General features: G+C 40.2%; 1 protein-coding gene across 4 annotated transcripts; it reads left to right on the top strand.

Annotated features, from left to right (window-relative positions):
• The first annotated feature begins 5,659 nt into the window (after nt 1–5,659).
• On the top strand, nt 5,660–10,295 carry LOC145789087 (uncharacterized). Of its 4 annotated transcripts, XR_014358589.1 has the most exons (6): nt 5,866–6,937; nt 7,031–7,097; nt 7,438–7,491; nt 8,429–8,481; nt 8,710–8,879; nt 9,635–10,295. XR_014358589.1 is itself a non-coding variant. In XM_082912411.1 (5 exons), the coding sequence occupies exons 2-5, from the start codon at nt 7,080–7,082 to the stop codon at nt 7,898–7,900; spliced, it is 264 nt and encodes an 87-aa protein (XP_082768537.1). In that variant the 5' UTR covers nt 5,863–6,937; nt 7,031–7,079; the 3' UTR covers nt 7,901–8,415. The 4 variants fall into 4 exon arrangements, 1 of the variants encoding a protein (XP_082768537.1); XR_014358588.1 differs by having other exon boundaries at nt 5,863–6,937; nt 7,031–7,491; XM_082912411.1 differs by lacking the exons at nt 8,429–8,481; nt 8,710–8,879; nt 9,635–10,295 and adding exons at nt 7,621–7,711; nt 7,800–8,415 and having other exon boundaries at nt 5,863–6,937.
• The last annotated feature ends 4,891 nt before the right edge of the window (nt 10,296–15,186 follow it).

Raw genomic sequence — 15,186 nt, 5'->3', positions numbered from 1 at the left:
TGTTTTTGTTTTTGTTTTTTTTTTAAATGCAAATGCATGATGATGCATGATGCATGGAATGCGCGACAACACGCGGCTTTTAAGATACATGACAATGTAAATGGACTGTGCACCTCAATGCACTAAAGGTCTTGCACCTTTCGAGGATTTAAGGTCTCCTAGACCATGAAATACAATACCTGTGCGGCTCGTCTGGTTGCACCAACCTTAAATGAACTGTACATACAATATCGTGCCTGCAAAAAAAAACAAACTTAACAGGTACAATGTGATTAACAACATGCATATTAATGTACTTGAAAATGCACGACAACGCAAAGCAAGTGGGAAGCATAACAATGCTGTGAAGGTACAGACATGTAAGTGGAGCGCGCGGTCTACGCAGGCAACGAAATTGACCATAAGCATGCGATCTACGCAAGCGATGAAATTGAACATAAGAATGTGGTCTACGCAAGCAGAACATGCGGTCTACGCAAGTAATGGAATTGATTACAAACATGCGGTCTACGCAAGTAATGAATTTGAACAAACAAGTGGTCCACGCAAGCAAAGCATGCGGTCTACGCAAGCAAAATGAATTTGAATGAACATGCGGTCTACGCAAGCAAAACATGCGGTCTACGCAAGGAAAGCATTGCGGTCTACGCAAGGAAAACATGCGGTCTATGCAGATAAAACATGCGGTCTACGCAAGGAAAGCATGCGGTCTACGCAAGTAATGAAATTGAACAAACATGCGGTCTACGCAAGCAAAACATGCGGTCTACGCAAGTAATGAAATTGAACAAACATGCGGTCTACGCAAGAAAAACATGCGGTCTACGCAAGTAATGAAATTGAACAAACATGCGGTCTATGCAAGCAAAACATGCGGTCTACGCAAGTAATGAAACTTGAACAAACATGCGGTCTATGCAAGCAAAACATGCGGTCTACGCAAGTAACGAAATTGAACAAACATGCGGTCTACGCAAGCAAAACATGCGGTCTACGCAAGTAATGAAATTGATTGAACAAACATGCGGTCTACGCAAGCAAAACATGCGGTCTACGCAAGTAATGAAATTGAACAAACATGCAAAATGCAATGAGATGCGCAAAACCGCGCGATGCGTTTAGACAACGCGAGTGCACAAGACAGTGCGATTGACATGTGATGCACATGGGGCAACTTTTGAGTTTTGTAAAAGCCAAAAGGATACGGAAAGGATACACCTTGCACAAATTCAAGTACCACGCACAGAAGACACGACCCGAGGTCAAAACAGAGGCCGGTTGAGTGTCGGAGATGCACTTTCTTGTACTTCTTTGAGCTATGAGGACCCAAAACTACAGATCTGACCCAAACAAGGATACCGGAGGCTCACCGGCCAGAAGAGGAGGCCACCGGCTGTCCATCGGCCATCAATACATTCCACCGGCCAAATATTTGGCCGACCGGCCAAAAATGTAGCCAACTGGCGAAAAATGCCTGAATTGGGGCAGTTTTGACTTTTCACCTCGGGTCTTTTAAAATAGGGTTCAAAACCCTATTTTACACATCCTCCTTAGCCGAAAATCCATTCCCTCTCTCTCTAGAGCGTTTTTCTCTCTTCTTTTCTCCGTTTCTTTGCGTTTCACGCCCGTTTCGTCGTTCGATTCGCGTATATCTTCGCGTTTCGAACATTTTCATCCGAATATTTCTTCATTTCGGTGCTTCCTTTGCCATTTCCACCTTTTGGGGTTTATTCCCCCTCGAGTTTCTCTCGACTTGCGTGCCTTTTTCACTTCCCGGCTTCTCGAGCCACTTTTCACCCTCTCGGGTTGACTTTCCGATTGACTTTCCACATTTTCACCCGGTTTTCCCTTTTCCAGCTATTTTCTCACCATTTTTGACATGGCCGATGATATTCCACAAGGCGTGTCACGCCCCAAACCCGCCCCTAAAAGTTTGGGCATGACCTCTTTAGAGACGGACATGTAACCTGGTAATTTAACATACGGGGCCTTATCGGAAGCACAAAAAAAAATAAATAGATAAGTAATAAAGAACAATTAAACTCCATTGAGCTACTCCTACATGCCAGGATCTCATTCATCACATGCATTATACCGGATAAATAAAGTCTCAACTATATCCCAGAGTATGTACATACACATTTACAGTTCTAGCCCTAAAGTTGGGCATATACAAAAACAAACATGAAAGGTATATACAACCACTTTAGATGGACACTCATAAGCAAACCAATATCTTGACAACTTAAGAAATTAAATGACTTAAACAGTGCCTGGACATATGGAGGTTGACAAAAAGAAAGCAATGTCTTGGCTAGGATTGACCGCCTGTTTGGTGACCTACAGAAACAGACATAACCAGAGGGTGAGCCGGGCTCAGTGAATAGTATGATACATAAATGCACAATTTAAACATAGTACATAACAATGCATAAGTAAATGCGAAGATCATGTAGTTAATCTGTTCCTGTTCTCATTTCATATGGCCTTAGGCCCAATCCTGCAACATAAACATAATGGCTATAAAGCCTTTGAAACATGGTGGCACGAGGCCCTTGAAACGTGTGGCACGAGGCCCTTGTAACTTGTGATGGCATAAAAGCCTCATAACTTGTAATGGCATAAAGCCCTTGTAACTTGCAATGGCATAAAAGCCTCATAACTTGTAATGGCATAAAGCCCTTGTAACTTGTAATGGCATAAAAGCCTCATAACTTGTAATGGCATAAAGCCCTTGTAACTTGTAATGGCATAAAGCCTCATAACTTGTAATGGCATAAAGCCCTTGTAACTTGTAATGGCATAAAGCCCTTGTAAACATGTTGGCATTAAAGCCCTTGAAAATGGCATGAAGCATACTTAAACTTGTAACATATACATGAAACATACCTGAAACATCCTTGAACTTGTAATATACTTGAAACCATACTTGAAACATACTTGAACTTGTAATTTACCTGAAATCATAGTTAGACCATACTTGAAATATACTTGAATTTACAACATGCGTGAACTTGTAACAGGCGTATGCTTGTAACATATTTGGACTTGTAACATACATAGACTTATAGCATACTTGGACTCGTAGCATACATGAACTTATAACATACTTGAACTTATAACATATTAAACTTGTATATACTTGAACTTATAAACTTACTTAAACTTGTGCATACTTGAACTTGTCACATATATTAACTTGTAACATTCTTGACTTATAACATACGTAATCTTGTAATAGACTTGAGCTTAGAACATACGTAAACTTGTGAACATTCATTAAGTCATAACGTAACATATCATAACTAGAGCATTTCTTGATTATTTAGAGTTGTTGGCCTTTAGCTCTTACATGTATTGGCATTAAACTTATTGGCATTTAGCCCAAACATTATCATAGCAAACTTATTTCAGAGTCTTGCAAAATTCCAGAATCATAGAAGGGTTGTTTCATTCTTTCTCTTACTTATGTACCTTCCTTGAATCTTTTACATAAACATATAACATTTATCTTCCTTGAACCATTTATATACATATGACATTTATCTTCCTTGAATCATTTACATACATATGACATTTATCTTCCTTGAATCATTTACATACATATGACATTTATCTTCCTTGAATCCTTTACATACATATAACATTTATCTTCTTTCATTTACATACATAAGTAACGAAATTAACAGAATACTAATGACAAGCATTAGCGGTGGTAAAGCGTACTACTACTCACAGTGTTTAGATGCTAGGTCCGTCCCTGCAAATAACCCTACACAATTCAATTCAACAACATTTAACACAATTCGACATAATCGACATAACCCCACATAATTATCACTATCCAAGATAATCCACACTATTTAACATTATTCAACTCAATACTACCAAATATAATTCCACATAATTCAAATTAAATTGCTAAGACTCAATTCAATATTCCGTAGCCAAGTTTACATCATCCACATCATCAACAAACCCTTCCCGCCAATCTCCTTTCTCATTAAGACATGACTCACCGTGCTCATAACAAAGTTCATTCGCAATTTTAAACATAATTTCCAAGTATCACCAAATTCCAATTAAATTTGCATATACATGATTCAATACCTCAATTTCATTATTCTACTTTCAATTTGGGTTAAATCTTTAGTTATCATCTTTAATCAACCTAGGGTTTCAAGAATATATGGAGATTTCAAGAAATAATCAAACTTATTAACCCAACACTTTTTATTCCAACTTTTCCATTGATTATACACCTAGGACTCATAATTCACAATTTTAACCCATTAATTAACTCCCAACATCTTCAAATGAAGAGTATTCAAACCCTTACCTCAATAATCAACCAAAGAAGTGAGCTTGAGAAGAAGCCTTCACAAATCCACACTGCAGGAAAAATGGATTTAGGCGGCGTTTTCTTAAACGTCACTTTTATTCATATTTAACGACGTTTTATAAAAACATCGCATATTCTCTTAATAAAACGACGTCGTTTTGGAATATGAGGCGTTTAAAACGCCTCCAAACACATTGTGCCTCACGCGCCTATTTTTTAATCTCAGAATACTTGTTAAGGCTTTTGTAAACCCTTATTTTGAATCCTCATGCCTCTCTTGCTCACCCTCAATTCCTTCTATACCTTGAGAGCGATTTTGATTCAGAGCGATTTTCTTTAAGATTCTTATAGATTCATCAGAGCGATTTCGATTTGAAGCTTTGAAGCTCCACTGTCTCTCTCTCGCTCTCTCTCTCGATTCATCCTTTGTTCTCTATGATATCGATCTGAAGCTCTGAAGCTCTGGGAGATTGCGAAGAGAGTAGAGGGGTTGAATTCGATCGCAGAGGAAGTGATCTCAAGAGAGGCTGTGCTTGATTTCTCAGATCGGTCTCAGAGCGATTTCGATTTTGAGATTCATCTTAGAGCAATTTCGATTTTGAAGTTCTCTCTCTCGATTTCGAAGCTTTACTGCGAGGTATTGATTTCTCTCTCTCTCTCTCTCTCTCAAGCTCTTCCTTCTCTTCTCTCTCGATTTGATTATTGAGATCTATTGTTTATTTGTGTTGTGTGTGTGTATATGTATATATATATATATAAATGTTTTGTTTCTTCATTTTTTTCCCCCCACTATGTCACTGTTTAGTTTACCTGAAACTTTAGTTACATTTTTTTCTAACCTTCTGATATGTAAAGTTTTTATTTCATCAAGCTCCTCATTTATCACCTCTTCGTGCTTAGCATTTTTTTTTCTATGAAGAAATGATTGATTGGAAATCTAACAGTATAGATGTTCAGTATTATAATATTATTCTTAACAAGGAGATTCTGAGACTGAAGTGATTGGGCTTTTAAAAACATTTTCCAAGAAGAAGTTGATAATATATTCTCTGGAGTTGTCAAAGGAATGGCACAAAACTGAAATTGGAAACAATCATGTTTTAGATAAACCAAACAAGAAATTTTATTTTTGGACATCACCTGTAAGGCCAGATAGCAAAATGTTGTATAAGGTAATTCAAAGAGTCAAAATGTTGGCTCTATTTGGCTTCCTCATGCCCTATAGACAACTTTATTTTAAAATTTTTTTTCACTTTCTTTTCATGATCTTAGTACTGATACATTTTGGCTTGGTGAATTTTAATGCTTGTTGATAAATAGACCACGTTGTTCTTGCAATGGATTCAGTTTCCTCTTGGGATCAATTTATCTAAATCTGAGTCAGGTTGCTAGAGCCACCCAAAATTTTTCACCATCAATGAAGATTGGTGAAGGAGGCTTTGGAACTGTCTACAGGGCCCTGTTACTAGGTGGTCAGGTAGTTGCCATAAAACGAGCAAAGAAGGTAAGCTGCAGTTTTTTCTCATGGCCTAGAATATACTGTTTCTGCCATATTAATTTTGCTCACAAGATAACATTAATTTCTTGCTACATCTCTAAAAGGAGCTGTCACATTGTGGTGAATCATATAATGCCTCAAATCACAGTCTCTTCCCAAGTATTCTGATGACATAGCACCCTGAATGATTCTTTTGTTTATTTGATGTGATATATGGACAACATCATCTATATCTCCCCTCTGATTATTGATGATTAGTTAAAAATAAGAAAAATAGCTCATTTGATTTTAAAGCATACCTTGCTTTAGCTTTGTACAATTCTTTGATTTTAAAGCATCTATCTTCAATTTTTGGTACCTAACAACGGATTCCACCTAAGCAATCACCCACCCCACACACACATTTCTTTTTTATTTCTGTTTTTCTTATTTGTAAATGACAATGAAGACCATTTAGTTTGTAAGAAGTCACATGCCTAATAATTATTGTAGTAAAGGAAAAATCTCTATGACACTCACATGAACACAAAAACATTACGGTGTTCAACAACTTGTCTGTCCATGGAATAGAGGGAGGTCAGAATCCACCATCAACAGTGAATTGTGATTACTTGAAACCATGTTTTGCCTCTCAACTCTCCGATGAAACATGTTTTTAGCCACCCAAAAAACAAATTCTCTTAAAAGATTAGTGTACACACAACTGTGTTGGGTAAAAAGTGAAACTTAATTGCAATTTTGGGCTGGCCAGAAGTACTTTACAAGGCTTCCAATTTCTGAAACAGAGTAGATTGTAGAACTTGTAATTCAGCCTACAAAAACTAATATGTGATTATGAATTATGAAGTGGAAGTTTCTATAGTAGCTATGCACCTGATGGGCTTTAGTGAATGCACTATTCCTTTATACCTCCACATTTGCTGATTGTGGGCATGAAATGTATTTACTGTACTCATGGTTGTAAGTAGGCAGGAGAGCAAGGGCGCTCCCCTGTGCTGATTTTGAGCATTAATGAAAGCAATCATCAAAGGAAGCCAGCTATTGTATTTTTGCACAGCACACATAAGTGCAAAGAGTGGTTACGGCCATTGCTTGAGGTACCTATTTTGAGGTTTTCTCAGACCTGCAGTTTTCATCAGATTGACTTTGTTAACACAAGAGATCATCTTATATTTTTCCATTTGTTTTAGGCATATGCTTCGCATGGATATATAGCTGCTGCCATTGATTCTCGTTACCATGGAGAGCATGCCAGCAGTATGACCACCTATCGAGATGTGTATTGAATACTGATATTTTTATTTAACTTTGCAATATGGGCCTGGTCAAAACAAATAAATAAATAAACAAAAGAAAAAATTTGTTCGTATTCTCTTACTATATGACCTACCACCTTATTCAGGCAAATAGTTTGGTGTTGGGCATGATCAAAAACTAAATCTGAGCAAGTAATATTCCAAAATGAGAGAATTTTGTGTTGCTGCAGTGAGATATGACTCCTATGGATTCTCTCATGTTTCAAATCTGAGAATGAGTTCATAACCCAGGTTGAGAACAACATTGTTGTCCCTAATATGGTTTTGCTACTATCATGCAGGCTCTCGTTTCATCATGGAAACAAGGTGATACAATGCCATTCATATTTGATATGGTAATTTCTTCATTCGTTCTGTTTTGAAACATATAGTTTGACGAGTCTGTAACAATATATATCAAATATTTCAGAATCCAATGTAATTAATGAATAAAAAAACTCAACTGAAAACTTTGCATTCTGCAGGTCTGGGACTTGATAAAACTGGCTGATTATCTTACACAGAGGGAGGATATAGATCCTTCTAAGATAGGAATCACCGGTGAATCGCTTGGAGGTTGGAACTTGGAAGAACAAAATTAAAAAAAAAAAAAACATAAATTTCATTGTTGCTATAACATGCATAGAGTAATTCTTAAATGTAGGAATGCATGCGTGGTTTGCAGCTGCTGTTGACACCCGCTATGCTGTAGCTGTACCAATAATTGGGGTTCATGTTTGTCATATCCAAAGTTGTATGCGATAAGTGAGGATTTCTTAAATCTTTGTATTGGACAATGGTACGGAAGAGTTGACTATTTATGCAATATGGTCTTCGGGCTTTCGATGGGCTATAGACCATGACAAGTGGTACGGTCGGGTTGACAGTATCAAGGCTATTTTTGAAGGTGAGGCACAGAAAGATGGAATCAATTAATTTCAAACATAAAAAAGATAAGGGAATTAACTATGACTTAGTTTGTAATTCACTTCTACGTGTTTGCTCTGAAATCAGCAACTTTTACTACAAAATTCATTTTTGTGGAGGTTTCTCATATTCAAAATACTTTGATGTTGATATTTGAGCACTTCAAAGTAAATTCCAACCTGTAGTTGTAACCATCCATAAGAAACAGAGTAATCAATGGTTAAACTGTAAGGACCTTTTGTAAATGTTTGCATAACTGACTCTTTATGGGACATGTGTCATTCGAAGTTTTTTAGCTTCTTGAAGCATAGTTCTTGAATTGAATGCATCTATTGTTTTTGTGATACTACTAGTTTTTGGTTTCAGAAACACGGATTGATCTAGGGAAGAGTGCTATTGATAAGGAAGTGGTGGAGCAGGTCAGTTACAGTTCAATTCTATACATCTAAATAAGCTGCAATATTACCATGTATTTTTATGTGTTTATAGTTTATAGATGTATATATAAAATTATATAATATGCTAAATAAAGTGAATCTTATGATTCATGATTCACTATTCTCTCATATGCATATTTGTGAATGGAGGTCACCTTCTACATGTTTCTTTTTTTTTATATTTTAATGTTTTGATGAATTGGTTTGCAGAGGATCCAACGAATAGACCTAAGAGTATTGTTGATGTTAGATGTGGAATTGGAGGCAGTTCTAGATATCTAGCTAGGAAATATGAAGCCCAATGCCAAGGCATCACCCTGAGCCCCATCCAAGCCCAAATGGCTGAAGGTCTTGCTGCTTCCCAAGGATTAGCCAACAAGGTTTGTGTGAGCTTTATTATGCTTTCCACTTTTTAGCTGGTTTTTGAAAATGAGCAAGGGAGGTAATGGAAACCCTTAGTGTACCTATATTTCAGTTGAGTCTATGAGATTATGGTATCTTGCCTACCTCCATGGAGTATATGTTGTCTGCATCATTTAAATTATTCATTTTATGAAATCTCACTTACCTCTTAGAGTTGCTGTTATCTGCATCATTTAAATTATGCTGTTGAAGTTTGGTTGGTGCATGGGTTTGAAAATTCCATTTGGTCCTAGTTAAGAGTATAGTTTATCATCCTTTCACTTCCTTAGAATAGGAGAAGAAAACTATTGCATGGAATAACCAATGCTCAACTGAGCCTCAGGGGAGGTTGATATTTTCAAGTATTGCTGTGGGATATTTTTGATTTCCATGCTACAATTATGACTGAAAATCAACAACCCCCATAAGATTTGTCATAGAAAGCTTTCTTTGAAAGATAATATTTAGTTATCTGAACTGTTGTTATATTGGTGTGGGGGAAAAAATCTCTACGACAATTATGATTATTCATTTCATTGCAGGCACACATATAATTGTGATTTATTCGTTCAATTATATTGATTTTAGTTTCTCACTGTTTTTTTGTTAGACACATTTGATGGAACTCATTGAGCAAATGGTTCCTGTCTCTATTCTATTTTATTTGCTTGACTTTTAGACTATAAATGCTAGCCATGGATGATTTTGTGTGACCAAGGTGAAAGATTTGCAGGTTTCCTTCGAAGTTGCAGATGCTTTAAATCAACCATTTCCTGATGCACAATTTCCTGTCTCTATTCTTTCGTTTCAAGATCTTCTGATAAACTTGAAGATAAGTTCATTACAATGCATGTAGACTCCTTGATTTGAGTTTCATTGCAGATATCTGCATTTTAGTCTAATTAACTATACAAAATCTATTACATTGGATATGTCTCGTGTTTATATTTTGCTTTTGGGGTTTTATAAATTTGATTTCCAATCTTCATTCTCTGTTGACTATTTCTTTTTCCTTTTCATGTCAGCTTTCTGATTCGTAATAATGTGCAGAAAATTACAAATTATATGAAGAAGTTGGAGAAGGTGTCAGCGCCACTGTTCACCGGGCTCTCTGCATTCCTTTGTGTTGACTGGGATTTGGGAATGTATCCTGCTCAAAATTGTCTTTGTTGTACATGAACCTATTATGATTAATTGAATACGAATCCCTATTCTGCAGTGTAATGATGTGTAATATGCTTGACTATTCCATTGCATCTGCATGTGCAAGCAAATGACTTAACCTATTTTTTCTTTTTATTTTTTGATTGTGTTTGTTGTTTGATTTTGGTTCAGACACAATCATGTAATGTTTATTTAGTCAATATATTGAAGTAGCTGTAAAATTTTATTCATATTATTGTTATTTTTCAGCTTTATTTACAGGTATGTTTTTTAGTTAAATATAACAGATTCAGAACAATTTTTTTTTTTAAAAAGAGCTATAACGGCGTTTTTTCAAAACGCCACTACAGTGCCAACGGACATTTTTTTTAAAATAAAAAAATCTATCACGGCGTTTTAAAAACGTCGCTAAATATTGGATGACGTCATTTTATCATTATTTATCGCATTTAGCGGCGTTTTTAAAAACGCCGCCTATACTAATTTTACGACGTTTTTAAAGCGTCATAAACTTATAGCGACGGCCGCGCCCTCGACGTTTGGTGATAAGCGTCACTAAAGGAATTAGCGGCGTTTTTCATACATATAGCGGCGTTTTTAAAACGCCGCTAAAAGTCATTTTTCCAGCAGTGCCAAGTTCTAATCGGGTAAAAACATCGATCCTCCCTTGTTCTCTATCCTTGATGCCAAAAACCATGGTGGATCGTGAGCAAAGTAAAGGAATTCAAGGATTTGGGGCTAGGGTTTCGGACTTAGGCGAAGAGGAAGGAAGAGGGAAGAAGAAAAATGTGAGAAATGATCCAAAATCCCGTTTTTAAAGCTGCTGTCCCGAAAAACCTGCTATTCCCGCTCGAGCGGACCTGCTCCCAGCACAGATTTCAAAACTTCAAACAGGTATAACTCCCCCATCCGGACTCCATTTTAGGTCGTTCTTGTGCCCAAATTGAAGCCCCGAGAATAAGCTTTCCAATGGTTCTAACCTCACATCCAAATTCCAAGTGTGGAACAAGAAAAGGGCAAAAGAGTGACGGTTGGTCGTAAACGAATTAGTCAAATTAAAGTTTTTGATCCAATCTTACTTTACCATCATATTATCATCTCAATCAATACTCCAACATAAGATAAGGAGGTTCTAAATACACTAATAAAAATGTCCACAATGAACCTACGTGCCTCAGAAATACAACTCAACTTGGAGACCCGCTCGAGCGCCCAACCTGGCGCTCGAGCGCGCAGACCAACAAGGTAGTCCGCTCGAGCGTCTAATCCCCCGCTCGAGCGGGAAATCACAACTCGCAGAATCTCAAGCCCCCTGTAAAATTTGCTGGGAACCCCAAAATTACGCTCGAGCGCCAACTATTCCGCTCGAGCGGAGGGAAAATTTTCAGGTTGCTTGGTAAAGGTCACCAATCTAGTTTCAAAGGCATAATCCAACGGATAATTCTTCAATTCCAATGGCAAGCACATTAACCCCTAATTAAATAAGGATAACTTTCTATATGCACTTTGTGGGCATTACAGGGCGGGACTCTCCCGGATCACGAGATGGATCCTGGGGTTGAGCTCCTCCCGTTGAGCGTCCGCCCGTTCGACCCGGCGACCTACCGGCCGGCGATTCATATGCTACCTCCTGACGGACTTCGCCAGTTTCGAAATTTTGACAGAGCGATGCCACCAAAGCTCCTCCTGCGTGAGCCTACATCTCACTTATCCTTCGGCGCTTCCGAGGTAACATTCCTTTCTCTATTTTATTTTCTGCAATGTAGAATATAAAAACTGCCATAGCTGATTACATTCTTTAACTGCTTGACTCAGATACATTGACACACTGTGCACTGTAGTTGATCGCAACCATACTGGCAACTGATATCTGTTTGAGGTTGACATGTGCACATGCACTGCGTTGGCCCTGAATCACTCAAACACACCAACACAGTATACACTGCACACACTGTAGTTTATTGCAATCATACCGATACCCGATATCTGTTTGAATCTGAAAAGCTTGCACACGTGCTATATTTGTACTGAATTCTGAATGCCCTTCGAAACTAGTATATTCAGTATTGCCTCGCAATTATTTGTTTGAAAATAGGGAGATTCCCATACCGTCCGCGGGTATGGGAACATTGCCGCTCGGGACTGGTATGCTGAGCTTCTCGACGCGGTTCGCCACATTGTGGACCAGGCGGGCTTCGGCACTTTCTGTAGGGGATTATCCAGACTCACCGCGAGCAGGCCTCTCCTTGCTGCTCTAGCGGAGAGGTGGTGGGACACCACCAACTCGTTCCATCTATCTGCAATGGGAGACATGACGATGACTCCCTGTGATTTCTCGATGCTCATAGGCATCGGGGTAGGGGTGATCCGATCCTCTTTGACACTGATATGGACGAGTGGACTGCCGCTCAGATCCATCTGCTTGGCGACGTGCCACCTCTCGCCTGTCCAGGCTTTGTTCGTTACTCCTGGTTCGAGGTGCAGTTCAGGGTCCAGCCCGCGTTGGTGGAGGAGGCGCAGATGACCCAGGAGGCCGTGGAGAGATATGCGCGCGGCTTTCTCATGTTCCTGCTGGGGACGACCATTTTCGCCGACCGGGCGAACACCGTGCCCCTCTGCCTACTTAATGCACTGGTAGATGTCAGGCAGATCTTGCACTATGATTGGGGTGGCGCCGCTCTGGCCACACTCTATGGGTATATGAGCTCGGCTTCCCGTGGCAGCGGACAGTTGCTCGGGGGCTACTGGCGTGCTTGGGAGGTACGTTTCTTTTCCGCTTTTCATTTCTGCTTTTCTATCTTCTGTACTCTGTACTGTATTCTGTATTGCACACACTGTAGTCTGCTTTTCACTAACTGTATACTGCACACATGGCGCACACATACACTCTGCTTTACACTGACTGTACACTGCTCACACTATACACTGTACACAATACACTGTCTGCGCAACACACTGCACAATATGTGGCCCTGTTATTCCTGTTTTACTTTGCATTCTGCTCTTATCTGATAATCATATTGATGTTTTCTCTGCAGTTGTGGGTCTATGCCTACTTTCCCAGGCTTGCACCTGTGCCAGACACGGAGACCCCCCTCGTCGTCCCGTTCTCGCGACGCTTCGACGGGAGATGCGTGTGGAGGCCACGAGAGACATTTAGCTTCTTTCGCCGCTACTTCGACGCTATCACCCTTGCCGAGGTATGTTTTATTTCAGAATTTATCTAAGCTTTTCTTTTCACTGCATATTTCAATAACGATAGATAACAAACTGTATGTCACTTTCAGATCACTTGGCAGCCTTGGGCTCCGTTGCCGGCGACGATTCGGGATCGATTTGTCGGTGCTGAGGAGACCTCGCGTTTCCGGATCTTACTGGAGGGCCCAGTCTGTCGGGCTTGGTACCTGGGTGAGCGTTTCCTATGCCACACCCTAGGGTTACCAGAGCAGATAGTCCCGGTTCACCCTCCTGAGGGCATGAGGGAGACCGAGAGACTCACTACCGAGCAGATGGCCGATTATACTATCGGCTGGGAGGCGACCCACTTCAGAGGCGTTGGCGACTACAGAGAGTACGTGCAGACGTACATTATGCGGTCTCTGAGCGGCGGCCGTCAAGCTGAGGGAGCCAGGCCCGTGGTGCCAGTAGCTGGAGCGGGAGCTGGAGTAGAAGCGTCGAGGAGAGCTCGAGTCCGTGGTAGGGGCGGAGTTCAGGGAGGACGGGGGACCGGTTGGCCTGCTCTGCCTACTTCACTGACATACAGAGGACAGGGTGGGGCGACCTACCAGATCCCTTTTGCTCCTCCCCCGGCTGATCATGAGTTAGCCGGTATCCCCGACTTGCCTCCGGTATGTATTACTTCATTTTGCATCTTGTATTGGCATTTCATTTTCAGTTTATTTGATATTCCGCGAAATACTGATACATCTTGTGCTCTTGCAGGCGTCCTCCGAGTACACCCGGCAGTCCGTGGAGTTGAATGCCTCCATGATGGGGATGCTACAGCGGACCTTCGACCTCCTGGCCCTCTACAGCATTGCAGTATGTTCTTCTGACCACTGTCTCAAACCATTCATACACTGCTTCACATAATCTGATGCACGACACAACACTTGACACACTGATCTCACAGCGTCTGATACACTGCATTCTGCACTGTACTCTGCACTGATAAACTGCTCACGACATTCACACACTGTACTCATACACCGCATTCTACACTGATAAACTGCTCACGACATTCACACACTGTACTCATACACTGCATTCTGCACTGATAAACTGTCCACAGTATTCACACACTATACTCATACACTGCATTCTGTGCATTTGCCTTTTATGTACTTTTTCAGCCTCCCTTCCAGATTCCCGTTGTAGGAGGTGCTCCAGCTGGACCTTCCGTCCCCGCCCGAGGGAGAGATAAGGAGGGCAGAGTATTCCCCCGCACCAAGGCGGGGTGCACTCAAGTCGGGAGTAGTTCGCGGGCTCCAGTCCCTGATGATGACGAGGAGTCGGAGGCGGAGTCATCGGAGGAGGAGACCGGAGGCGGCACTGGCTCGGGCTCTGATGACGATGCTGATGATGCTCCTGGACCTTCATCCAGGAAGAGGACTAGGACAGACCGATAGCCCTCGGAGCTGCTTGACATGGATACAGATTTTTGTTGTTTTTCTTCTTTCTTGTACTTTTCCCTTTTGTTGGTAGTTAGGATACTTTGTACTACCGCAGGCAGATTTTTGTTTCCGAAACTTGTGTACTTGAAAAGATGATGAAATGAAACAGGCTTTTTTATCTGAAAAAGTGTTTACATCCGTATATCTTTACATTTCATACTTTGCATTGCATCACACCATATTACACCTCAATGTAAATAAAATTGATTGGTTGTCTGAAAATTGAACACTTGCACTGTAATAATCAGATAACTAAACAGCCAACAGCAAAATAAGCCAAGCAACCCACTGCCTGATTTTGGACAGCATTTGGTCCATTCTGCACACGGCAAATCCTGAACAAACGGCCCAATCTGACAAGACGGAACACAAAGCTGGAACCTGTTGAAGTTGAAGCATGCTCAGATGCTCCAATTTTTTTGTTCTTTTGCTTCGCACAGATGTAGAG

Source organism: Camellia sinensis, unplaced genomic scaffold (assembly GCF_055761805.1).
Source record: "Camellia sinensis isolate YWXY unplaced genomic scaffold, ASM5576180v1 Unanchor3, whole genome shotgun sequence".
Lineage (NCBI taxonomy): Eukaryota > Viridiplantae > Streptophyta > Magnoliopsida > Ericales > Theaceae > Camellia > Camellia sinensis.
This window is presented reverse-complemented; position numbering and strand designations above follow the sequence as displayed.